Here is a 25,900-nt window from a genome sequence, read left to right as displayed (position 1 = left end):
TGGGTTGTTAGTCAACTTTACGGGCAGCACTTAAACGCACCATCCGTTTTTCAGCCGGTGTTTTTATTTATTTACGCCCGTCCGTTCCCGTACGGTTGCCTCCATGCTCCAGGGACGAAAACCCTTACGTGCAGGTAAATTACACCAATATAGGTGCTTTTATTTTCCTCTGATTTTCGTTTAATTTCAGGTTTTTGGCTTAAATTGGCTTATCGGTCAAAGCGAAGAGCCTCTTCAGAGCTTTAGTATGGATCGAAAACATATTGACAGCTAATTAGGCGTGTATTTGTAATCATGTGTGGATTTCTCAGCCTTTTTGTGATGAATTATTAATTTGCTAGCGGCCGCCTGGGTAAAATGACAGCTGTCTGCCATCTGTAACGTGGCCATTTGTTTTAAAGGGAGACTCACTAAAACACAATAGGCTGTTTGGAAATGACTGTGCGGAAAGCTTGCGTTTGTCTGCAGTCAAGCTTAAATGCTAACCTTATTAGGTGTCATAATTAATTTTTAGCTGATAATTAATCTGTCACTCATTTCAACTCTAATTTGAAGCAGTCGCTGTCAAACTGCAGATATTTTTTAATTGATTTCAGTTATATGATTTATAACCAATCAATAAATCAATCCCTGTCCATGTTTACATTTATTTTGAAAAGAAGAGTAAAGAGACATGTTGTCAATTGCTCAGAATAGTCAGGTGTATCTAAATACCATGTGTTGTTGCATGCATTTGTCTTGAATACAGGAATACCATGACCCTGACCAGAGGATCTTTCACTTATGCCAGCGGGGAGGAATACCATGGCGAGTGGAAAGAAGGCAAGATGGTTCTGTTCCACAGCTCCGATCCAAACGGAGACATCTGTCTGTGTTGCTCCATGCACGTCAGAGAGGTTTTGTCAGAGTTACAGGATGTGGTGACTGAGAAACGTCTCTTCAGTGTTTGTTAGATTCCTGCCTGCTCCTATCTGAACTGCTCGTTCTTTACATTTACTCCTGATTCTTGGAAATTCAGTTTTCTTCAAATTATAAGTAACAAAATTGTCAGTGAGATGAAAAATGTATTGAAACTTAAAACTGCATAAGTGTGGGCTTAATTATCTATTTAGAATGGAAATATCTAAATGATATTACCTGTGTTACTCTCACATTTACCTGCAGGTGCATTGCAGTTAGCTGCTGCTGGTAACTTAATACGAGCAGAGCCAGATTTAACAGCTCTGCTTTTGTCTAATCCCTTTTGAGCCTGACTTTGGAGTTTGGAACTGTTTAGGAAAGTGTGGCCAGTCCTCAAGGAGCATTTCATTTAATTAAAATACAACAGCATCCTTTATGCTGTGTTTAAATGTGCATTGCAGTTCTAACTCTTCGTGTTTATTTTCCCCTCCCATTTCTCCTTTACCCAGTTTTTGTGTGTCGTGGTGCAGTTTGTTCACTTAAGGTTCAGGTTTAAAATAGAAATCACTGCAAACCTGCAGGATTAGACGGCCGTAATTCCCACTTGCACGGGAGACAGATGGGGCTCCTAGTTCAGTAGTAAATCTTTATCTCATTTGGTTGGAAGGAAGTATTTAAATCCAAGTGTCCAATTTCTTGACACCTGAAGTGGCTCTGCAAAAAAATATGTCATTGTCAGACTCAGAGGCATCACAGTTGAAGCTGGTTGCTCCCTTTATTGAGGCATTTGTATTTAAATGAAGTTAAAATGTGCTCTGATATGATATTCCAGGAATGTAATGGTAATATTCACTAAGATGTGATGCTTTCCAGGTCGGAGGCATGGCCTCGGCCAGCTCAAGTTTCAAGATGGAACCTGCTACACTGGCCAGTTTGAGAATGGACTCTTTCATGGATCTGGTGTGCTGCGTTTTACAGATGGGTCCCGGTTCGTGTGCAAAGAAAGGGTAAACATTTTTGCACTTTGTTAAAAGATGCAAACAACATCCTGGTTTATTTACACCACACTAGGTATGAAGGAGAATTTGCACATGGCAAGTTTCAAGGCACGGGAGTCTTCAGCCGATACGACGGCATGAAATTTGAGGGGGAATTCAAAGACGGGCGCGTTGAGGGATACGGTAAGTCTGTGACCCTCCCCGCTTGGAGCAGCACATCCATCAGAATGTCAGTTTCCTCCATGTGGTTGGTCATGGTAGGATGTGTCTGTACCTGCAGGGCTGTTGACTTTCCCAGACGGAACTCACGGCGCTCCACGGAATGAGGGCTTGTTTCAAAACCACAAGCTGCAGAGGAGGGAGAAGTGTGCAGGTGTGGTGCAGCGTGCGCAGGCTTCAGCTTCCAGTGCTCACAGCCTGGCGACCTGATCGCTTGGACTCTTGAGGGGATGTTAGCTGAGCACCTTCCAGAAGGGCCTTAAAGATGTAAACTCCTCCAGTGCTTCTTACACTTTTTATTGTTTAATATTTTAAAATTCTGCCTCTCCTTTGGTCCACCAAATGCATTTGAACCAAATAACAGCTTTCTGTGTGGATTATTAGAAAGGCACAACAATAAGAAGCACACAGTGAGCAGCAAATTAGGCTTTTATTGTGTAAATATATAAATTAGTGTTCTGGACCTTAAGACTTTAAAATAACAAAGGAGAGCTACTGTGCACCTTGGATTTAGAAGTTTTAAAATTAAATATTTAAAAAAGTTTTAGCCTGTGATTAGATACTTTTTCTGAAAAAAATAAAATAAATAAAACTTCGTAAAGCAGCTTAAAATTCTAGAAATAATTTAGGGATGCTCCGATCCAGTCACGTGATCGGAAATCGGGCCCAATCACATGGTTTTAAAAGGATTGGTATTGGGAGAAAAAGATTGGATTTAACCTTTTAAAACAACAACTTTTTTAATTCATCCTGAGATTGAGATTTTCAAATGGAATAACAATGGGTTAGTTTTAATTTCAACAAGTTCCTCTACATCAATATTATTTTTTTCTTTTATGAAAACAAAGTAAAGTCACGCAATTTACAGCAGGCATAGATTCAGACACCAAGGTGTAGATGTTAGCTAGCAGGCTAACACAGAGCTAACGTATCTCCTCAAGAGAGCTAAAATGTCTTTAGCTTGGTGGTGTTTTAAACGGACACTACAGAAACTAGTATGTGTGCACACTGGGCATTCAACATGCTGGAAAAGACAGAGCTTCATCATTCCCTGCCTTCAAAACAAATTACTTACTAGCGAAAAAAGCGAAGCCAGCCAACAGAGAATACACTAATAAACAAAGACATGTTCTACAGATTGCTGAACACCAGGGTGTCCTAAGTCTGCTGCAGCACCCAAGATGCCCTGGTAGCTACAGGTGTTATGCAGGGAAAAGTTACCCTGCCTGCCAACTGCCGAGGCTCCGCGTGCATGCCCCATCATAGGAACGTATATCGCTCAACAAATTAAAATATGAGCAATGCTGCTACTTTAAACATGTTCATGATAGTAACCTGTTTTATTTAATCGATGCACTTCCTAAGGGAAATTGAAACTTAAAGAACAACTTGGATGTGTTTTTGTTTTTGTTCTTGTTTTAACGATTTCCTGAAAAGTATCGGCTCGGGGCTTGGTATCAGCAGACACTCAAAATCAAATGACTCTGAATCAGATTGGGAGCAAACATGTGTTTGGAACATCCCTAAAATATTTGGTGAATGCAGCTAAAAGGATGAATGTAAAAATGACTGTGGTTTATTTGCGGGACCTCACTGGGCATCTTGTGAGAGTCGTATAACATATCTGTTGAAGTTTCTTTCAAGGACTTTATTTATTATTTCCTCCTGTTTGAAAGTTCAGTATTCACATTGGCCTTAAAGATGCTTTTTTACAACAGGATCATTGAAAGATGCTCATAAGGTTATCATCTCTTCTCTGCTCCGTTAGTCTAATGAGTTTCAGATTGCCTTGATTTCTGAGAGATGGGTTTCTAAGCTGGTGCTGGGCTTTATCTCAAATCCTCCTTTCAATAACTCCTCACTCCCAGTGGGAACCAGTGTACCAGTGGTTAGGTCCACTGACTAACCTAAAAGATCAGAGTAAGGGAAAAACAAATAAGGAATTTAAGTGTAAATGTATCAAATGAAGGACCTAAATCTTTTTTTAGCATCTAAATGAAATAAAATGCCATACAATCATTGTAACAAACTATTTAATGTGAATTTTAAAAATTAACAAATGATTTGGTGTTTTATTTTGTATCGTTAAATAATGTGTGCATACATAATTACTTGAACATTATATATAGCCTTAGAAGACATAATTTCTTAGAAATTTCAACCAAAGACAATCTAGTGAAATGACTGGTAAAAATGCCTAAAACTGAAAACGGTCAATCTGATGGCTTGAGAATAAAAAAAATAAGTTATTTAATTGAGCTCAAAGTACTTATAAAGTCAAAAGAGTGATATATTAGATTGAGGATTATTAAGGTGTAATTTATAAGAATGACGTGGTAAAATGTGGTTACTGTAGTTCATTTTTTTAAGCAGAAATTCTATTCTGTCCCCCCATTCCATGAGTTTCACGGCTGTTGCCAGTTATGGATCAGTACCAAAAGATTCTAGATGACAAGTAAAGATAGGTTGTTTGCCATCTTGCTGTTAGCTTGTTGCTAAAGGAAGTAAAACGCCACGATTGACTCATTAATCACTTCACATACACATTTCAGAGTTTTTGCTATTGAAAAAGTTGCATGAGATGTTATTAGAGCCAACTATTTACTTCTAAATCATTGTTAGCTCAACGATAGTCTGTAGCCTTCTTTACCTGATATTCTTATGAGTACAAGACATAATTTCTGGGAGGCTCCTGTTACTAGCTTCAGTTCTTCAAACAACTCATGATCTTTTTTCCTGCCGGTGTCAAATTACAAATGCTAATGCTACCATTTGCAGATTCTGCAAACTCAGTGTAAATCAGCGGCGGCTGGTGAATTAATTTTTGGGTGGGGTGCAGTCATGCCGTCTGCAGATGTTATATGCGGTAACCACATATCAACACTAGGGATGCCAAATTACCATTCTTATGATAGAATCCATGTTTTCTATCTCAACAATGACACAAAATAAAAGGGATTAAAAAAAGCTAAATACACCTATTGAGAAAAACACACAGTAGCAACAGTGCAACATGATCATATCCACAGAAGCAGCCATTTAAATAAAGCCCAGACTCCTTTTTACAACATCATTACCATTACTCTACCTGCAAAACTAATGGAACTCAGCAGCAAAACAATCAAAGCTAATTTCAAAAGTCAAAAGTGTAAATTCTTATCCTTGCTGGTTTTTGGTCATAATATTATAGTAAAAAAACACTTGGTTTGTGTAATCAAATGTCCCAATTTCACTCTGAGCAGGTTCTTGTGCTTATTTTTTCACCTGCTGGAGTGTTTACAAGTCTCTGAAGCCACATTCCATCATTTTGCGGTTGTAGACCCCAGAGGAATCGCCACTGGTGTAAACAGTAACTTCATCTCTTTCATTTTTTCGAAAGGAGAAAAACTGACAATCACCCAGCCAGCTGAGAATGAAATGTGTTTTAGTATAACCTCCCACATAATTGAGACACTGGACTGTTTTGTGATTATTTAACAGTAGAATTCTTACAAATTGCACCTTTAAACCTATCTAATTTTGATGGCCATGCCATACTATTGATTTCAAAGATTCATGTGCTACAGATCAAACCATGAAAATAGATTGGATATATAAAATCAAGAGCAGCGTTTTACCAATAATGAAATGACATTTGAATGTTTATGTTGTGTATTTGTGAGAAGTTGTATTTGACTTTATGTAATATTTATACTCAGCTAGATGAAACCTATCTCCATTCTGGAAACAAATGGTGCTCTTAAATTGTGCCTGTGCAGAATTTCACTTAATGCTGTTTGAGAGCTCTCATTCTTCTCAAACTGGTGTGATCATGTATTTAATAAAGGATGGTAATAAAACAAAACATGTGAACATCATGGTATAAACAACTTCTTCTGTCATTCCTTCTGCTCAGATAATACTGTGTTAGAGTTACTGTTTCATGGGTGAATGGGTTCTTCTGGATTTTGACTCCCAGCATCGAAGACATCAACAGAAACCCCACGCCCAGCACCATTACCTTGTGTTTTTCTCTCTGAAATCATCAACAAAGCAAAAACTGAGCACGCACAAACCTGACCCAGTGTGAATTTGTGAGCGTGCCAGAATGCTGTTGATATTTCAGACAATGGGAAAACAAATGTTTTTACCCATCATTGTAGTGTTTGTGTTTTGTGTTCCCTCATCCCTGACAGGAAAAACTGCACGGGACTGATAACGTAACTGAAGGTTAAGGCAAGCTGAGCACATGTCAGAAAAGGATAATGATGTTCTTCAAGGCACCAAATACTTTAAGGGTTTATGGTCATCCTATGAAAAGACACATTTTGTCAGCTGATAAATGGTAAACTGCCTTTATTTGATATACAGTAGCACCTTCTAGAGTCCCGGAACCCCTCAAGGCACTTTACTACACAATCAGCCATTCACACACTGATGGAGATGAGCTCCAATGTAGCCACAGCTACCCTGGGGCGCACTGACAGAGGTAAGGCTGCCAAACGCTGGTGCCACCGGTCCCTCCGACCACCACCAGCGGGCAAGGGGGTTTATGTGTCTTGCCCAAGGACAAAAAAAGTTGCGACAAACTGAGCGAGGCTCAAACCTGCAACCTTCCGAGTACAGGGCGAGCTCCTAACTCCTGTGCCACCATCACCCTGATGGTTTGTTCGATGATAAGTTTTATTAATGTAATAAGAGTCCCTCCCTGGACTGCCACCTTACAGTAGTAGTTAGGTCCCTGTATGACCAGTGTCAGAGCTTGGTCCACATTGCCGACAGTAAGTCATTGGACGCTTCCCTTTGACACTGACTCTGTTCATAACTTTTATGGACAGGATTTCTAGGCACAGCCAAGGTGATGAGGGGATCCGTTTTGATGGCCCAAGAATCAGGTCTCTGCTTTTTGCAGATGATGTGGTTCAGTTGGCTTAATCAGAACGTCATCTCCAGCTTTCCCTAGAGCGGTTCACAGCTGAATGTGAAGCAGCTGGGATGAGAATCAGCTCCTCTAAATCTGAGACCATGGTCTTGAATCAGAAAAGGGTACAATGCCTTCTCCAGGTCAAGGACGAGGTCATACCCCAAGTAGAGGAGTTTAAGGTTGTATCTTGGGGACTTGTTCACAAGTGAAGGAAAGATGGAGTGCGAGATTGACAAGTGGATTGGTGCTGAGTCTGTGGTGCTGTGTACAGGTTTATCTGAGAGAGTTGAGCCGGAAGGTGAAGCTCTCGATTGGTCGAGCTATGTTCCAGCCTTCACCTATGGTGGAGGAACAAGATTGTGGACACACGCATTCAAAATGAGTTTTCTTTGCAGGGGGGCTTGGTCATCCAGGAGGGGCTTGGAGTAGACCCGCTGCTCCTTTAGAGGAACCAGTTGAGGATGCTCGGGGATCTGGTCAGGATGCCTCCTGGACACCTCCCTGGTGAGGTTTTCCAGGCTTGTCCAACCGGGAGGAGACCCAAGGGACGATCCAGGGCACGATGGAGGGACTATGTCTCTCACCTGGCCAGGGAACACCTTGGGATTCCCACGAAGGAGCTGGCCCAAGTGGCTGGGGAGAGAGAAGTCTGGGCCTCTCTGTTTAGGCTGCTGCCCCTGTGACCCGACCCCAGATAAGTGGTTGAAAATGGATGGATGGAGTCTAAGAAAACAGTTGAGATTATTTTTGTATTAAAAATGTATTTGAAGAGTATAAATCAACAAAGTCAAATGAAATATTGTTTTTGCTAAATTTGATAACAATCTTATAATTAAAAGGTCATCACATGGCAAGAAGCTCTGCCCTGTTGTTTTGATCACATACATGGGAGTATGGTTCAACATTAATATACAACATCTGGAGGATGTGTATAAATTTGTTCTCAAACATGTTACTGTCTTCAGGCCACAAGGGGTTGAAGCTTTACTGGAAGGAGATAATCTCCCACATTTTACGTCAACTGTAGCTTAGGTAAGGATCAAGTTAGAAAGGAGATCTAGGAGGCAGCCAGGTAAAATAAAAAGTTAAAGGTCCTTTATGAACAGGGTCTGAAGCAGAATAAACAACATGTCACTGAGCTGGGCTTAAATAGCAAGGGAAGTGCAAATGATGACAAACAGGTGAGATGATTGCTAATGACAAGAACCTACAGGTGTGACTAAGGCCTAGTCCACACGTAGCCATCTTTTAAAAAAAAAAAAAAACGAATATCCGGCCCTCCAAAAACTTGCATCCACACCACCTCGTTTAAAAAAAAAACCTGTCCACACGTACCCGGATAAATACGTTGTTAAGGACATGTCAGACCTGTAGGCGGCAGTACTTCCCCCGTTCTTAACCTCGTCCTTCGTCTGTGGTCTTCCGCAAGGAGCAGTAATTCCGCTTGCAAAAACAAACAAGCCAAAAGGCGCTTGGACAACTGATAAAGCGAGCGCAGCTCTGAGGGCATCCATGCTGTCGGCTAGTGTAAACACAGGTCGCACATGTGATGTCAGCATTTTTTTGTCGCGGAAAGTGATGTTGCGGACCTTAAAACTCCGGTTTTGTCCGTCCACACGCAGACACCCAAAACGGAGAAAACGCAGATCTTCACTTTGGCCGGAGTTTTTAAAAAGATCCGTTTTCATGTGAAAAAACTCAGTTTTCGTGTGGATGACAGGCCAAAACGTAGAAAAATATCTACGTTTTGGCAGATCCCCGGCTACGTGTGGACAGGGCCTAATTCATTGAGGAATGGGAGGCAATACAGAACACAAGAAGAGGAGGTTTGACGAACAGATAAAACAATAAAACAGTAACTAAAACAAGACGATACAAGAACTGAAAGCTGAAAGAAATGAACTAATGAGGGAGAAGCTAACAGATTCTACATGCTCTAAGACTAACTGAAGACCAAAATATTAGATAATAAACTAAAATAATACAACTGAAAATAGAAAATAAACGAGAACTTAATGAGCTAAAGAACTGAATGAAACTAATGCAGGAAGAAAACAGGAGATAAATAGGAAAGTCTACTCCTATTGATGTTTTAAAGCACCACTATCAGACATTTGTCCCTTTAGTTAACTTAGATGTTGTAATTTTGCCTTCATGAAGCCATCAATGAAGTTAAATAAAAACTATTCAATCTTTAACAGTCTTTTATTAACCCCCTGGAACAATCAATGGTTGAACTTTTGCTTTAGGAGTTGAAGGAACAGGATGAATTTTGGATATTTTATTGCTAATAAAACTATTTTGGTTGAACATTTACATTTTGGATGTCCTAAAAGAAAAATATTATTTGGAAATGGTCAAAACATCTTAAATTAAGATCCCAACTAAGAAACCTTTCACTGAGAAACATTTTTTATTTATTATTTTTCAAAATAAATACAATCATTCAGAATTTTTCAAGCAGGCTGAACGTGGAAATAATCTTCTACTCGTTTCTCCTCTATTGGCTTCTGATAGAAAACAGACGGTGAAACGCTAGGACTGGGGTATTCAATTCCGGTCCTGGAGGGTCGGTATCCAGCACATTTTAGTTGTTTCTCTCAGGGGTGGACCTTTAAAGCGCCCGAGCGCCAATGGCGCTAAATTTTCTCGTCGGGCGGTAAATACTTGACGACTCACTGCCCGGGTGGCGCCCAAGCCTTATTTGTCATTTACACACCGGCTTTCACCTACATCATGGCCGCGCCCTGTAGGAAGCCGCCGTTTTCATTTTGCGCGCGTGAACCTGCGCGCCTCTAGCCACGTACTGCACTTGCACGATTCGTGCACGTACTGCACGATTCAAGTTATAGTCACGTGAACTATAAGTTCACTATTAAAGACAAAGTGGAACCACGCTAGAAACACACAAGCACGCAGGGAGATGCCGCCGCCACAGGGATGGGATTTCTTGATGAAATCTCTGGCAAAACGCTTTAAAACTGGTGAGGAGAAGCGAGACAGTTCGAAACGGTATGAAGCAGAGAAGCGTGTGCGTAGGTGGAACGATTCTTGGTGGTTTAAAGAAGACGGGAGGCGCAGAGAATGGCCGTGTTCGAGTTTAGCAGCGCCTCGCCTGGAAAACAGACGAGAGCAGGCGGAAGCAGCAGGGGGAGTGGCTGAAAGCCGGCGTTTAAGTCGGACAGATTTCCCTACGTGTGTAGCTCGGGGGTGATGATGGCTGAAGATATCGTGTTAGCGTTCACACCTGTTCAATTTTCTATTTTAATTTTGGTGCCTGTTAGCAGCTGAAACACATCCTCACGTGCTTGTGGATATCATATATTGTATATGAAGACATGACTGTAATAATAAGTGAAGGTTATCAGCTGTAGGTTTAGTGTGCTTATAGGAAACATGACAAAAGAACACAAAACACATTTCTCTTTATGGCCTATACAGTTGTCATCATCAACATAACATGATTTACAGAATACATGTGACCAACTATCATTTCATATTCTACCACCGGATGTTTGGATCAAAATGTGAACCACTCAGATCTTAGATCAGGTGAGAGCCAGGCGTTTCCTGTCATCCCCTAGGTTTTGCAGCCGAGGGAGAGCAATTGCAGCGCCTTGCTCCAAAATCTGCGGCCGCCTTGATCTCATGAGGTTATCGTTGCCTACGTATGCATGACGTCGGAGCAAGTCGGCGTCAAGATGGACACAAATCTAACCGGCATGCACTGCTCGCCGATCACCGCTGGTCTAATCTGCGCAGAACTGGCTCATCTCGAACACAGCCAATGGCTCGAGTACAGCAAAGCGGAGTTGGTGATGTACTGTGTTGTATGCCGGAAGTATGCGACGACAAAATCGAGTTGTTGAGGGAACAAACAAATTCAAACTTGAATACGTTACTATGTTTGTGAATGTGTACAAAATAAAGGTTTATTACATTTAAAATGGTTCAGTTGTTATTTTGACTCGTTTTGGCAGCTGACCAGGTAGATTCTTGGCGGGGCCGGTAAATATCCAGAGTTACCGGCCCGGCTGGCCGGTTGGTTTTGAAGTTAATGTCCACCCCTGTTACTCTGCTCCAACACTTTATTGAGAGTTCTGATGAGAATTAAAAAGAGAGACCATATCTCTCCTGTCTTAGCTTCCCTACATTGGCTACCTGTTAAATTCAGAATAGATTTTAAGATCCTCCTTCTCCCACATATAAAGCTCTTAACAATCAAGCTCCATCATACAGCAGTGATCTGATTGTATATTCCTAACAGAGCACTTAGCTCTCAGACTACAGGTTTACTGGTGGTTCCCAGAACATCTAAAAAAAGGATGGGGGCAGATCTTTTAGCTCTCAGGCTCCTCTCTTGTGGAGCCAGCTCCCAGCTTTACAGGGAGTGCAGAACTATTAGGCAAATGAGTATTTTGTCCACATCATCCTCTTCATGCGTGTTGTCTTACTCCAAGCTGCATAGGCTCGAAAGCCTACTACCAATTAAGCATATCAGGTGATGTGCATCTCTGTAATGAGAAGGGGTGTGGTCTAATGACATCAACACCCTATATCAGGTGTGCATAATTATTAGGGAAATTCCTTTCGGGAGATAGCGGACTCTGTCTATTTGGGTTTTTCGGAAGAGCTCAGTCATCGATTGGGAGCGGAATTTGAAGGATTACGATTTGTTTCTGGATTTTGACGAAGGATTTCGGGTCACGGACTTTGGAGGTTGGCATAAGCTGGTGTGTGAATGGCTGAAATGGCGTCTCAGGAAGAGGATGAGGACGAAATGGATTTTGGTGAATGGACCCGGGTTTCTAATGGCGGAAGATCGGGTAGAGGGAGAAACAGGAAAGATGGGGAAAGTGTCTTTGGTTCACAGACCAGTAAACGGAGTTTAGAAGAAATCAGTTCTGATGAAGGAACAACTGTTGTCTGGAAAAAGATAGTTAGAGAAGGATTCAAAATAATCGTGAGGTTCAGGAAGGTAGATGAGAAAGTTCAGTTGAGCCCAACTGCTTTGTCGAGAGAATGGAAAAAAAGGTTTGGGGAGGTTCAACTGGCTAAAATTCTAAGGGATGGAAACTTGCTGATAGAAGTGAAGACAGACGAACAAAAAAAAGAAAGTACTAAACATTGAAAGTATTTGTAAGAAGATAGTGAGTGAAAAAAGGGTCCTTGGAGAAAATACAGTGACACGGGGGTGATTACTGGAATACCGGTGGAAGAAGATCTGGATAAACTTAAGCTGAGTATTCGGGGTGGTGAAGTGAGCAGGATGAAAAGACTGTTAAAAACAATAGCTGGAGAGAAGGTTGAAAGTTTATCCATACTTTTGGAGTTTCAGGAGGATGTCCTTCCGGAGAGAGTTAGAATAGGGTGCATGAGCTTCCCTGTTAGAGCTTATATCCCTCCACCCCTCAGATGTTATAAATGCCAGAGGTATGGACATATTGCAGCAGCTTGCAAAGGGAAACAGGGGTGCCCTAAGTGTGGAGGTGAACATAGGTATGAGGAATGTGGAGAAAATGTACAAGACAAATGCTTCAACTGTGGGGGGCAGCACAGGGTGAGTTATGGGGGCTGTGAAGTCAGAAAGAAGGCAGTGCAGGTTGAACAAATAAGAGTGGTTCATAACATCAGCTACGCAGAGGCTCTGAAAAGGGCACAGAATGGAAAGGATGAGGAAAGAAAATTTCAAACAAAGTCGCCATCTGATTTTGTGCAAATACAGGAAACTAACTCATGCAGGATTGACAGTGGAGAAGATGATTTTGTATATGGCGTATGTCATAAACTGTACAGATCAAGTGAAACACAAAACAGAGAAAATAAAAATTATTGTGAAAGGAGCAGAGAGATTTTTTGGCATTAACGACGTTTCGTGGGAACATGTCGTTAAAAGACTTGGGGAGGATGGGAAAGCAGGAGCTCCTGGTGACAGGACAGCATGATTATATTACAATGGAATGCCAGAAGTTTGATAGCAAATGGACAGGAATTTAAGGGATTTATCGATAAATGCAAAATAAAACAAGAAATAGTATGTATTCAAGAGACATGGCTAAAACCTAATTTAGATTTTGTTATTGAAGGTTATGATGGTATCCGTAGAGACAGAAGGGAAGGTAATGGTGGAGGATGTATAACTTTTGTGAAACAAGGAACTCAGTATAGACCATTACATGTAGGATCACAGTTAGAATACATAGTAATTGATGTATTGGTCCAGTGATTGTAATATTAAAGTAATCCATGTTTATAATCCAGGCAACAGAATATTGAATATAGGTGAACTAGATACACATTTAGAGGGAAAAGTTATTTGGTGTGGGGACTTCAATGCACACAGTTCCTTGTGGGGCAATAGCAATGATAGGAATGGGGCAGTTATTGAGGAACTGATGGCGACAAAAAATCATGTTTGTTTGAATGATGGAAGTGGTACGAGAATAAATATTAGAGCTGGTACATAATCAGCAATTGACCTCATATTAGTGTCAGATTCATTAGCAGGTTTTTGTTCATGGCAGGTAATTAAAGAAACAACTATTGGTAGTGACCATTATCCCATAATGACTGAACTTGAGGTGAATGTAGAACAATGTGATACAGGGATTGTACAAAATTGGTGTTTTGGTAAGGCAGATTGGGAAAATTTTAAAATTATTTGTGACCAGGAAATGGAAAAAATAGATATGAATGTTGATGTTGAAGCATTGAATTTTTCTGTTTGTAATGCAGTTTTGAAGGCTGCAAACCAGGCAATAAAGAAGAAAGAAGGTAGGAGAAAAAAGAAGCTAGTACCCTGGTGGACAAAGGATTGTGATGAAGCTATTAAGGATCGATATAAAGCTTTGAAATTTTTAAGGAGGAATCAAAGTTTTGTTAATTATATGGAGTACAAAAAATTACAGGCTAAGGTAAGAAGAACTGTTAAAATTGCAAAGAAGGAGTATTGGAGGGGCTTTTGTAAATTCAGTGGGGAGGGAGATAAAATTACAAAATGTTTGGTCAATGATTAAGAGAATGAATGGCATAAGAAAAGAGTATGGATATCCGATATTAAATGATGGTGAAGTAACAGCAGTAAAAGACGAAGAGAAGGCAAATTTGTTAGCTAAGACATTTGTTAAAATTCATTGCTTAGATAGTGTTAGTGAAGAAGGTCAAAGAGGCAGGGAAAATACGTTTCTGGAAAATATAGAGTTATTGGAACAGGATGAAGATACTGATAACTTGTTAAATATTTTATTTACAAAATCGGAATTAAATTGAGTTTTACAAAAATCCAAGGTATCAGCACCAGGAAAAGATCAAATTTGTTATATTATGATACACCATTTTAGTACTAAAGCTAAAGAAATTTTATTGGAACTATATAATAGAGTTTGGGAGGGTGGGGTATTGCCACAAAGCTGGAAGGAAGCAGTGGTTGTACCCATACGTAAACCAGGAAGAGATAATACCGATCCAGGAAACTATAGACCTATAGCGTTAACATCTAATATTTGTAAGATAATGGAGTGCATGATAAATGAAAGATTAATGCACTACATTGAAAGTAATGGATACATATCTAACTATCAAAGTGGTTTTAGAAGAGGAAGGAATACAATGGATCCTGTTTTATGTTTGGAACATGAAGTTAGGAGAGCAGAAATAAACAAAGAGTGTAGTTGTTGTCTTTTTTGATATTGACAAGGCTTATGATACAATGTGGAGAGAAGGCCTTTTAATTAAGATCAAACAAATGGGTATTGATGGACGAATGTTTAAATGGATCAAGAACTTTTTACTGGGGCGACAAATTCAAGTGAGAATTGGGAAGATTTTGTCTGAAAAGTTTCCTGTGGAAAATGGTACACCACAAGGTAGTATCGTGAGCCCATTATTATTTTCTCTAATGATAAATGATGTTTTTAATGGTATAAAAGATGGGATGGGGTTTTCACTTTTTGCAGATGATGGGGCAGTATGGTATAGAGGGAAAACGTAGTTTATTGTAAAGAAACTTCAAGAAGCAATAGGCAAGGTGGAGGAATGGTCATACAAATGGGGCTTTAATTTCTCGGTATCACTCTAAAAACCTCAACTACAGTTTTGTCATTATAACACATATTTCTAAGTTAACTGAGCATTTTTTTCTAAAATAGTTTAACTGAATTAAAATATTAAGTTCACAAATTAGTTGTCCATTTAAACTCAATTTTTCAGTTGAGATAAATTTTGGTAATGAGTGGTGCATCCAGAGAAGCAACTAAGGGCCCCACACATGGTAAACTTTGTTGAAGTATTGGAAATCATGTAATTTATCCATGGGAATACAATGAATACTTACATTTATATCTTTGCATTTGTATATATTTGTGTTTTTATGTGTTTGTAAACATTTTAGTTTAACATGCCAATCTGGTGCCATTAATGTTAAACTGACTGTGTAAAGTAATCTAATAAACAATAATTCATCTTAAAAAAAAGTCATGTTTCAAACATTGGCAGAAATTTGTTTTTAATAAATCTTAGTAACATTAACTAAAGTACTTCAAAGTTTTTGAAAGTTTTTGTAACTTACACTCATACCAATTTTTAACTTCTTACTTTTAAAAAATAAAGTATAAATGTATTTTAATGATATATGTGTTATTTCTTAGAGTTAAACTGTATAATTTTACTCATTTTCTTAATGATGTGAATCTGCACCTAAAATAATTATCTTCTCACAAAGCGCTCTCAAAACATTTGATTTTTGTATAGCTTTATGTGTATTTGTATAATTAATCCCCCTTAATGATTGTTCACATAAATGTACTCCACTGAATTGCATATTTTGTTTGTTTTAACGTTGTTTAATCTATTCGTACTTTGTTACATTATGGTTTTGAAATAAATCAATAAAAAACAACGGAAACAGTTTCGTTTTAGAGAGAAACGAAATGCGATTCGGACGCCCGATCGATAGGTGGCAGACAGTTCGAGAAATTCAAGAATTTAGAGACAGTCGTCATTTCCGGAAGCCGGGTTAGCGCAGGACAGAGCCGGAGCGGAATTTGGACGAGACGCACAGCACCGTTGGTCTGAATGTTCCGCATGCATGCTGTTTGATCAGGTAAGCCTCCTTATGATATAAACGTTATTTTGCTGGTTGCCGCTCAAATGCCTTAAGTATTTAAACACATTGGTATATTGACAGAATTGGACTTTCGTACTGGTCGAGGCCAAGCTAGCAAAGGCTAATTCTTGTGTAAGTGAAAGTGTGTGCTTGCTCTGGCATTCTACCTTCTAAGTCTACTCTATTTTTTTGACTGGGAAATGCTTTTATTTTATTTTTTTAGTCCCCAGCGTCCAACTTCATTGGTATTTATCCTCATATATTTCGTTTTATCGTTTTTATTTCGTCGCCATCTGTCGAGATTAACCATTGTGCGCGCTCATTTTCCCTAGTGGATGGCGCCACACGTTTTTGTGGAACACGGACATAAAAGTGTCTAGAGCCCTTTTCAGATAGACATTCTGGAACATTTGTGGACAATTCAATCCGGTTTTTAACCAGAACTGTGTTTTCAGACACACCACTTTTGTACCGGAACTTGTCCTTTCGGCTGCGTTCACACAGCAGGGAAAAGTTCCAGATGTCTGACGGCGGCGGGGGGTGGGGGTGGGGGGAGAGAGAACTTATGTTAAGAAGAAGAAGAAAATATCATTTCTATAGCGCCTCTCAAGATAAAAATCACAAGGCGCTTAAGCATAATTCTGCGCACACGAAGACGCATAAGAGACCTGGATGATGAAGCTCAATGGTTAAAGGAATCACTGAAGCGGTGTGAAGCGCTCCGTCGCGCGTCTAGACGGTACCGTTTTTCAGAATCATCAGTATTCTTGTTCATTCTTCAGCCAAGGTGTCTTTCTTGTGCAGAAAACTCATGTCATGGTACATTGAACATTCCAGATGCTATGAAGTATCTGAAACAACTGACATTGAAATTCTTGAGGAAGAAGATCTTAATGATATCCATCCTCTTACGTCTTATGTTATTCAGGGAAAAGCTGTTGTCTCCCTGAAGAAGTTCCTCCTCCACCTTTAAGGTAATAATAATAATAATAGGGAACAAAAATGTAGTAATTGATTGTTTGAGATGGTGAAATGGTGAAATGCTAATTGACTTATATTTGTTTAATGGCTTCCAGAGAAATTCACTTGTGCACACATTACCCACGAAATATTATATTGTTTGTATTAAAGCAGCGTTACATGACCAGTTGTCGTCTATTGAGCATAACTCTTTACTGGTACTCCTCTTGCAAACCTTCATGAATTTTTTTGTGACGTATTTTGTTATAATTTACTTTTTTTTCTTCTTTTTTTTTTGCGTTGCAGATCATGCTGTTTCGTGTCATTGTGTCACCAGACAACATCAGAAGGGTGGATATTTCGGAGAGCCTGTGTTCAGTAGAACATTTAAAGAACATTCTTCAAGAACGCCTTGAACTTGCAGGTGATATTTTGATTCAGTTTGAGGATCCTGATTTTGGGAATGAACTGTGCAATTTAACAGACATTAAAGAACTTCCTAAAGACAAAGCAGTACTGAAGATTCTGTATCAAGGAGCAATCCAACAAAGAGATGAATCTGCATCCTCAATTTCTTCCACGCCATCTTTAAATGACTTACTTCCATCAACCAGCACAAGTCGGAGTTCAACCCAACATCTTACACAGCGAGACAGTGGAATGGAAAATACTTTTCCATGAGGAGGAAGGAAATAGTGGGAAAACAACCCTTTGTCTCTGATGTGATGAATCGATGGCTTGCGCTGTTCTTTGAAGAACAGGTTTGCATTTTCCAATGTGTTGTATTTGATATTTTGAAGGAGCACTATGTAAGAATTCTACTGTCTAATAATCACAAAACAGTCTAGTGCCTTAATCACGGTGGAAACTGATTTCCTTTAAAGCCAGCTGGAAGGTTGTCAGACCTTTTCTTTCAAAACAAAAAGGGAGATGTAGTAAATATTTAGTAGAAGTTTGTAATGTTGCTGTGCCTCTGGCGAGCTAACGCAGCAGAACAGACATTTGTAATTTGGTACAGTCAAAAGCTACAAAGTTTTTTTTTAAAACAAAAGCAAGGAGTGACCCAGAAGCAGGCTAGAGGCTAACGTTGAGGTAACAATGCTAATAGTGCATAATAAGCAACTGTTATGCTCTAAAAATATTTCAAGCTACTTTTTAAATGACAGACAACTGGATATTACAGTGAAATGTGTGTCAAATTAATCAGTTAATCAGTCAAAGTTTATTAGCGCACTGAGTCCAGAGTAAAAACAAAAATAATTCAATTATGGCATTTTACATCCTTTAATGAGTCGTTCATTAAAGCCAGCTAACAGCAAGAAGAAGGAAAAACAACACTTACTTTAATGCTGGATAAATATTACAGTAAATGCTCTACACCGTAAAACACCCAAGCGTGGTAACACCTGATATAATAATGTACGTCTATTATTTAAAATCTGGTGCTGATTTGTAACAGCCATGAAATTCAGAACAACAATGAGATAGTTAAAAATTTGCTTAGAAAAAAGTCCTGCAGTAACCACATTTTACCACTAGATGTTTGTCTTATGTTATTCTTACATAATCTCGTCTCGTCTCGTCTTCCTCCGCTTATCCGGGTCCGGGTCGCGGGGGCAGCATCCCAACTAGGGAGCTCCAGGCCGTCCTCTCCCCGGCCTTGTCCACCAGCTCCTCTGGCAGGACCCCAAGGCGTTCCCGGACCAGATTGGAGATGTAACCTCTCCAACGTGTCCTGGGTCGACCCGGGGGCCTTCTGCCGGCAGGACATGCCCGAAACACCTCCCCGGGGAGGCGTCCAGGAGGCATCCTGACCAGATGCCCAAACCACCTCAACTGGCTCCTTTCGATCCGGAGGAGCAGCGGTTCTACTCCGAGTCCCTCCCGAATGTCCGAGCTCCTCACCCTATCTCTAAGGCTGAGCCCGGCCACCCTACGGAGGAAACTCATTTCGGCCGCTTGTATCCGCGATCTCGTTCTTTCGGTCATTACCCAAAGCTCATGACCATAGGTGAGGATTGGGACGTAGATCGACCGGTAAATCGAGAGCCTGGCTTTCTGGCTCAGCTCCCTCTTCCCCACGACAGATCGGCTCAGCGTCCGCATCACTGCAGACGCCGAACCAATCCGCCTGTCGATCTCCCGATCCCTCCTACCCTCACTCGTGAACAAGACCCCGAGATACTTAAACTCCTCCACTTGAGGTAGGACCTCTCCCCCGACCCGGAGGTGGCAAGCCACCCTTTTCCGGTCGAGAACCATGGTCTCAGATTTGGAGGTGCTGATCCTCATCCCAGCCGCTTCACATTCGGCCGCGAACCTACCCAGCAAGAGCTGAAGGTCAGAGCTGGATGAAGCTAGGAGGACCACATCATCCGCAAAAAGCAGAGACGAGATTCTCCTGCCACCAAACTCGACACACTCCACACCACGGCTGCGTCTAGAAATTCTGTCCATAAAAGTGATGAACAGAACCGGTGACAAAGGGCAGCCCTGGCGGAGTCCAACCCTCACTGGGAACAGGTCCGACTTACTACCGGCTATGCGGACCAAACTCACGCTCCTCTGGTAAAGGGACTGAATGGCCCTTAACAGAAAGCCACCCACCCCATACTCCTGGAGTGTCCCCCACAGGGTGCCCCTGGGGACACGGTCATAAGCCTTCTCCAAATCCACAAAACACATGTGGATTGGTTGGGCAAACTCCCATGCCCCCTCCATCACCCTTGCAAGGGTATAGAGCTGGTCCACAGTTCCACGGCCAGGACGAAAACCACATTGCTCCTCCTCTATCTGAGATTCAACTATCGATCGGACCCTCCTCTCCAGTACCTTGGCGTAGACCTTTCCAGGGAGGCTGAGGAGTGTGATCCCCCTATAGTTGGAACACACCCTCAGGTCACCCTTCTTAAAGATGGGGACCACCACCCCGGTCTGCCACTCCCTAGAAACTGCCCCCGATGACCACGCAATGTTGTAGAGACGTGTCAACCATGACAGCCCTACAACATCCATAGCCTTGAGATACCCAGGACGAACCTCATCCGCCCCCGGGGCTCCGCCGCTGTGTAGTTGTTTGACTACCTCAGCAACTTCTGCCCCCGAGATCGGACAGTCCATCCCCAGGCCTCCCAGCTCTGGTTCCTCCTCGGAATGCGCATTGGTGGGATTGAGGAGCTCCTCAAAGTATTCCTTCCACCGTCCGACTATAGCCTCAGTTGACGTCAGCAGCTCCCCATCCCCACTGTAAACAGTGTGAGCGAGTTGCTGCCTTCCTCTCCTGAGGCGCCGGACAGTTTGCCAGAACCTCTTTGGAGCCGATCGATAGTCTTTCTCCATGGCCTCACCAAACTCCTCCCACGCCCGAGATTTTGCCTCGGCAACTGCCACTGCTGCACCCCGCTTGGCTGTCCGGTACCTGTCTGCTGCCTCCGGAGACCCACAGACCAGCCACGCCCTGTAGGCCTCCTTCTTCAGCCTGACGGCTCCCCGAACCTCTGGTGTCCACCAGCGGGTACGGGGGTTGCCACCACGACTGGCACCGGCCACCTTACGGCCACAGCTAGCAACAGCCGCCTCGACAATCGCAGAGTGGAACAAGGCCCACTCGGACTCAATGTCCCCCACTGCTCTCGGGACGTGGTCAAAGCTCTGCCGGAGGTGGGAGTTGAAGACCGTCTTGACAGGTTCTTCTGCCAGGCGTTCCCAGCAGACCCTCACTATGCGTTTGGGTCTGCCAGGTCTACGCGGCATGTTCCCTTGCCATCTGATCCAACTCACCACCAGGTGGTGATCAGTTGACAGCTCCGCCCCTCTCTTCACTCGGGTGTCCAAAACATACGGCCGCAGGTCAGATGATACGACTACAAAATCTATCATCGACCTGTGACCTAGGCTGCCCTGGTACCAAGTGTACCGGTGGGCATCCTTATGTTCGAACATGGTGTTCGTTATGGCCAAACTGCGGCTTGCACAGAAGTCCAATAACAAAACACCGCTCGAGTTCAGATTAGGTGGGCCGTTCCTCCCAATCACACCCCTCCAGGTCAAGCTGTCATTGCCCACGTGAGCATTGAAGTCCCCCAGCAGGACAATGGAGTCCCCTGATGGAGCACTATCTAGCACTCGTCCCAGGGACTCCAAAAAGGGTGGGTACTCTGAACTGATATTTGGCCCATAAGCACAAACAACAGTCAGGACCCTTTCCCTGACCCGAAGGCGCAAGGAAGCTACCCTCTTGTCCCCCGGGGTAAACCCCAACACACAGGCAGAGAGTCTCGGAGCTAACAAAAAGCCAACCCCAGCCCTCCGCCTCTCACCCGGAGCAACTCCAGCAAAGTAGAGTGTCCAACCCCTCTCCAGGTCTCGGGTTCCAGAGCCAATGCAATGTGTCGAGGTGAGTCCGACTATATCTAGCCGGTACCGCTCAACCTCTGCCACAAGCTCCGGCTCCTTCCCCGCCAGCGAGGTGACGTTCCATGTCCCAAAAACTAGTTTTCTTGTCCGGGGATTGGACCGCCAAGGCTCCCGCCTTGGTCTGCCACCCGATTCGCATTGCACCGGACCCTTCATGTTCCTCCTGCGGGTGGTGGGTCCACAGTTGGACGAGCCCATGTATCCGGTTCGGGCTGGGCCCGGCCGGGCCCCATGGGCGAAAGCCCGGCCACCAGGCGCTCGCTCTTACATAATGCACCTTTAATTATGTTTTCTGTTTAAGTGCAAAAATTGTGGTACATTTAGCATATTTTATGTGATAATGTTTTAATGAGCACTATTACCTCAAAGATATGTGCTGAGTTTTTTCGAGTTACCCGGGTGGAGCTGATGAAGACCTTCTTGTCATCTCTGGATGAACACTCTGCACAACTCATAAAGCTGTACAGATCGCGCTCTGGAAAACTTGACAAGGAGCTCAAGAACCTTCTAGATATATTTGATGAGAAGGTAAAGATGTCTATGAACTGTTATGATAAACATACTGTGGGAGACCAGCTCTAACTGAGATTTTTCTAATTACTAATTTAATTTTCTCATGTAACTGTCTTTCAGACGACCGATGTACTTGAATACAGAAAGTCTACAGCTCTTCGAGGTCTGCCTCTATATTTGAAGGAACAGTCTGATGGGTTTCTAAAAACGTGTCTGGTAAGGTATAGTGCTATTGCTGTTTAGATATCCTTAAGAAAAGCCTAAGTCACTGTCTTGTCTCTATGTTCATGACCATTTACATTAGGAGATTCTCACTGAAGGCATCAAAACTATAAATGAACACATGTGGAGTTATGTACTTAACCAAAAAAGTGCAAAACCTAAAAAAACATGTTTTATAATTTATTTTCTTTCAAATAGCCATCCTTTGCTCTGATTACTGCTTGGTAAACTCTTGGCATTCTCTTGATGAGCTTCAAGAGGTAGTCCTTCAACACAGTTGGAAAACCATTTCAGCAATGGGTTGTCTTTTCAGGTTTCTTTGTTTTCCTCCACAGCACCTAGATTACCACATAGTGCACCAGTAAAATGTGTTCAGACTGCAGTGCGCACATTTAACGAAGCTTCGAATAAGTAAATAAATAATCAAGGAATTTAACGAAAGGAATCATTTGAAGATTCGTTTCAGCCCTATTCTTGGCATCAAAATGTGTCTTTAAAATTCACTGACATCATATGTGAAATCCATGGCACAAAACAAGCGGAATTAGAAAAAAGCATTTTTAGTCCCGTTGACTTGCATTCATTTTTTCATTCTTCTGGTGAGCCATGATGTGTAAATGACTTAAGCCTAATTTATACTTTTTCGTCTGCGTCGGGACAGATGGATGCAATGCCATTATCCGTCCTTTTGAGGGCTCTCAGCTCACAAGGACAAAGTTGAGCTCTCTTTTTCTAAACATCTGTCTGACAAGACAGAACGCAAGCTTGTGATTGGTCAGGACACCACTGTCATCATTAGCGCCGTCATTATCCCCTCAAAAACAAAAAGAGAGCCTAACATATCTAGCTTGAAAAATACCTCATGGTAAAACTCTGCAAATATGAATGTTTTATACACCTGTGACTGGAGGAGTGAAAATATGTGCAGCAAGCGTTTGATTTGTGAATGGAAACAATGGGAAATGTGAGTATAGAGGTGGAGGAGAATAAGACCCAAATTTGTCTGTGTTAAAAAGTCTCAGAAATACAAAAAACACAATAGTAACTGCACTACTTTGGGCCGGATACATCACAGGATACCACAGAACAGTGCTAAGCCCTCTGTTGTCTTGGCGAGGAATAGCTTTGCAACATTCCCTAGGAGAGGGAGAAGTTTAGGGGCAAAATATCTCTGTCCGTGCGTGCGTGTCTCTTCCTTGTGGAGCTGAGTATAAACCAGGCGTTCGGCTCTCAATGGCTTGTCTATATTGCACACATGCACACACACCACCCATTGTTTGGTTGTTTTCTGAACACATCATAATAAAGATTTGCTTTTACCGTTTTTGCTGACAAGTTTTAGCTAAAACTATAGCCTTCCTCTGACTGGTGTCACTTCCTTAATTTATCTGTGGGCAGCGGAGGACGATGTTGCCCTCTGCTGCCCACACCCTCCTTGCTAATGCCAATTGGGGCTTGCATATTAGCATGGGCTCCATCGCTCTCCACTATACCCAGCCTCGCCGAGTTGATTACACACACATCCTTCGGAAGGCGTACATTACTGAGCATATAGATGGTCTCCGAAATTTGTGCTGAAATATCAGCAATCCATTAACCTGGCCTGCCATACTCATCCTCTGTTTAATTCTGCACAGAGAAAGAGTTTGGTAACTCACAGGCAGAGAGGCACATGAGGGGCGGGACTAGGCAGCTCAAAAATAACCAATCAGAAAAAAGACATAAATGCCAACTGTACTGCACGATGCCAGGGGCGGATGTAGGACTGAAGAAGATCCGGGGCTTAACACACACACGCACGTGCGCGCGCACACGCGTGACACGCACTAGTCAACATCATATATATATATACATATATATATATATTTATATATATATATATATATATATATATATATATATATGTCTTGTACCACATAATTTTTAATCTGAAGCTACATATTAAGCATATTCAGGGCAGAGTATTGTTCCTGTTAGTGTTTAGTGTGAGATGATAGTAAATATTCCCGTTCTTTCTCCAACAATTTTACCTGATAGTAAGCTAACTTTAGGCAAACCAGCAGCACCACAAATATTTTCAAATAAGACTCACAAACCTGAGTCAGCACCAGTCTCATCAAAGCTGGGGTTCTGTCATTGTACTTTTGGTCTTAAAAACGTCCTTATGTCATCTTCACTCATGTGTTTCAGGCAGAGAGTGTAGAAGAAGCCGGTGTCGGTACAAGATCTGCTCGGGTGCAAGATCGGCTCGGGGTCCGTCGACTGCCGATGACGTCAAAGTACGGCAAACCCACTCGGACAAAATACAGTACACATCTATACTGTTGGAAAGAATTTAGCTGTTTCGTTATTAAAATGTTTCTTACCATGTACGTTTGTGTTTAGTTGGACAAAATACACTTCGCATCTGCTTTATACTGTTCTTTCACTCAGGTTTTGGAAAGAACTTAGCAGTTTTGTTTTAAAAATAATGTTTCTTACCATGTACGTTTGTGTTTAGTTGGACAAAATACACTTCGCATCTGCTTTATACTGTTCTTTCACTCAGGTTTTGGAAAGAACTTAGCAGTTTTGTTTTAAAAATAATGTTTCTTACCATGTACGTTTGTGTTTAGTTGGACAAAATACACTTCACATCTGCTTTATACTGTTCTTTCACTCAGGTTTTGGAAAGAACTTAGCAGTTTTGTTTTAAAAATAATGTTTCTTACCATGTACGTTTGTGTTTAGTTGGACAAAATACACTTCACATCTGCTTTATACTGTTCTTTCACTCAGGTTTTGGAAAGAACTTAGCAGTTTTGTTTTCAAAATAATGTTTCTTACCATGTACGTTTGTGTTTAGTTGGACAAAATACACTTCACATCTGCTTTATACTGTTCTTTCACTCAGGTTTTGGAAAGAACTTAGCAGTTTTGTTTTCAAAATAATGTTTCTTACCATGTACGTTTGTGTTTAGTTGGACAAAATACACTTCACATCTGCTTTATACTGTTCTTTCACTCAGGTTTTGGAAAGAACTTAGCAGTTTTGTTTTCAAAATAATGTTTCTTACCATGTACGTTTGTATTTAGTTGGACAAAATACACTTCACATCTGCTTTATACTGTTCTTTCACTCAGGTTTTGGAAAGAACTTAGCAGTTTCGTTTTCAAAATAATGTTTCTTACCATGTACGTTTGTGGTTATAATGGTATTTGTAAAATAAAACACTATTGTATTCATAATGTTTAATTGCTCTTTCTATTTTGTTACTAATGTTTTATGTTTAATATTTCAATCCATTTCATCAAAATTTGAGTTGATCAAATTTTTTCATAGTTCAAATTTTATTTAAATCAAAAACACAAACACTGGAGCAATATAGTACTCATGAGTAACAAATAAGAACAAAGGTCCAAAACAGAGGATCCCAGGGTCTGACTCCTCTCAGCAAGCAAGTTGGGGATGAGATGCAGGAAGTGGAGCTACAACAAAAACAGGCTTTATATAATTTCATTATATTTACAACTGAGATGTTCATATCCCATTTAATATTTGTACAAATCAAATGTATGATGAAAAAGAAATTAACATTTGATTTTTTGTTGTCATTTATGTTTATTGTGACTTTTATAACAATTCTTTTTTAGACCATCCTCTTGGATACACTTCTTCGGTTAGTT

At 41.4% G+C, this 25,900-nt stretch overlaps 1 protein-coding gene across 2 annotated transcripts; it reads left to right on the top strand.

Moving 5' to 3' along the window:
* Window positions 1-2,480, top strand: morn4 (MORN repeat containing 4). 2 transcript variants are annotated; one of them, XM_070541953.1, is made up of 5 exons: window positions 1-134; window positions 749-822; window positions 1,774-1,888; window positions 1,972-2,081; window positions 2,160-2,299. In XM_070541953.1, the coding sequence occupies exons 2-5, from the start codon at window positions 756-758 to the stop codon at window positions 2,222-2,224; spliced, it is 357 nt and encodes a 118-aa protein (XP_070398054.1). In that variant the 5' UTR covers window positions 1-134; window positions 749-755; the 3' UTR covers window positions 2,225-2,299. The 2 variants fall into 2 exon arrangements, with proteins under 2 accessions (XP_070398054.1, XP_070398053.1); XM_070541952.1 differs by having other exon boundaries at window positions 2-134; window positions 2,179-2,480.
* Window positions 2,481-25,900: the final 23,420 nt, after the last annotated feature.

Source organism: Nothobranchius furzeri, chromosome 12 (genome assembly GCF_043380555.1).
Source record: "Nothobranchius furzeri strain GRZ-AD chromosome 12, NfurGRZ-RIMD1, whole genome shotgun sequence".
In the NCBI taxonomy this organism is placed as follows: Eukaryota; Metazoa; Chordata; class Actinopteri; order Cyprinodontiformes; family Nothobranchiidae; genus Nothobranchius; species Nothobranchius furzeri.
The sequence above is the reverse complement of the archived record's forward strand: the minus strand, read 5'-3'. Positions and strand labels throughout refer to the sequence as shown.

What these genes read in the sequence shown, in the direction of transcription:
- morn4 (XM_070541952.1), top strand. Translation starts at nt 756, where the DNA reads ATGACCCTGACCAGAGGATCTTTCACTTATGCCAGCGGGGAGGAATAC. An exon ending in CCATGGCGAGTGGAAAGAAG is followed by an intron (nt 823 to 1,773) that starts GCAAGATGGTTC and finishes GATGCTTTCCAG; the next exon opens with GTCGGAGGCATGGCCTCGGC. An exon ending in CGGGCGCGTTGAGGGATACG is followed by an intron (nt 2,082 to 2,178) that starts GTAAGTCTGTGA and finishes CTGTACCTGCAG; the next exon opens with GGCTGTTGACTTTCCCAGAC.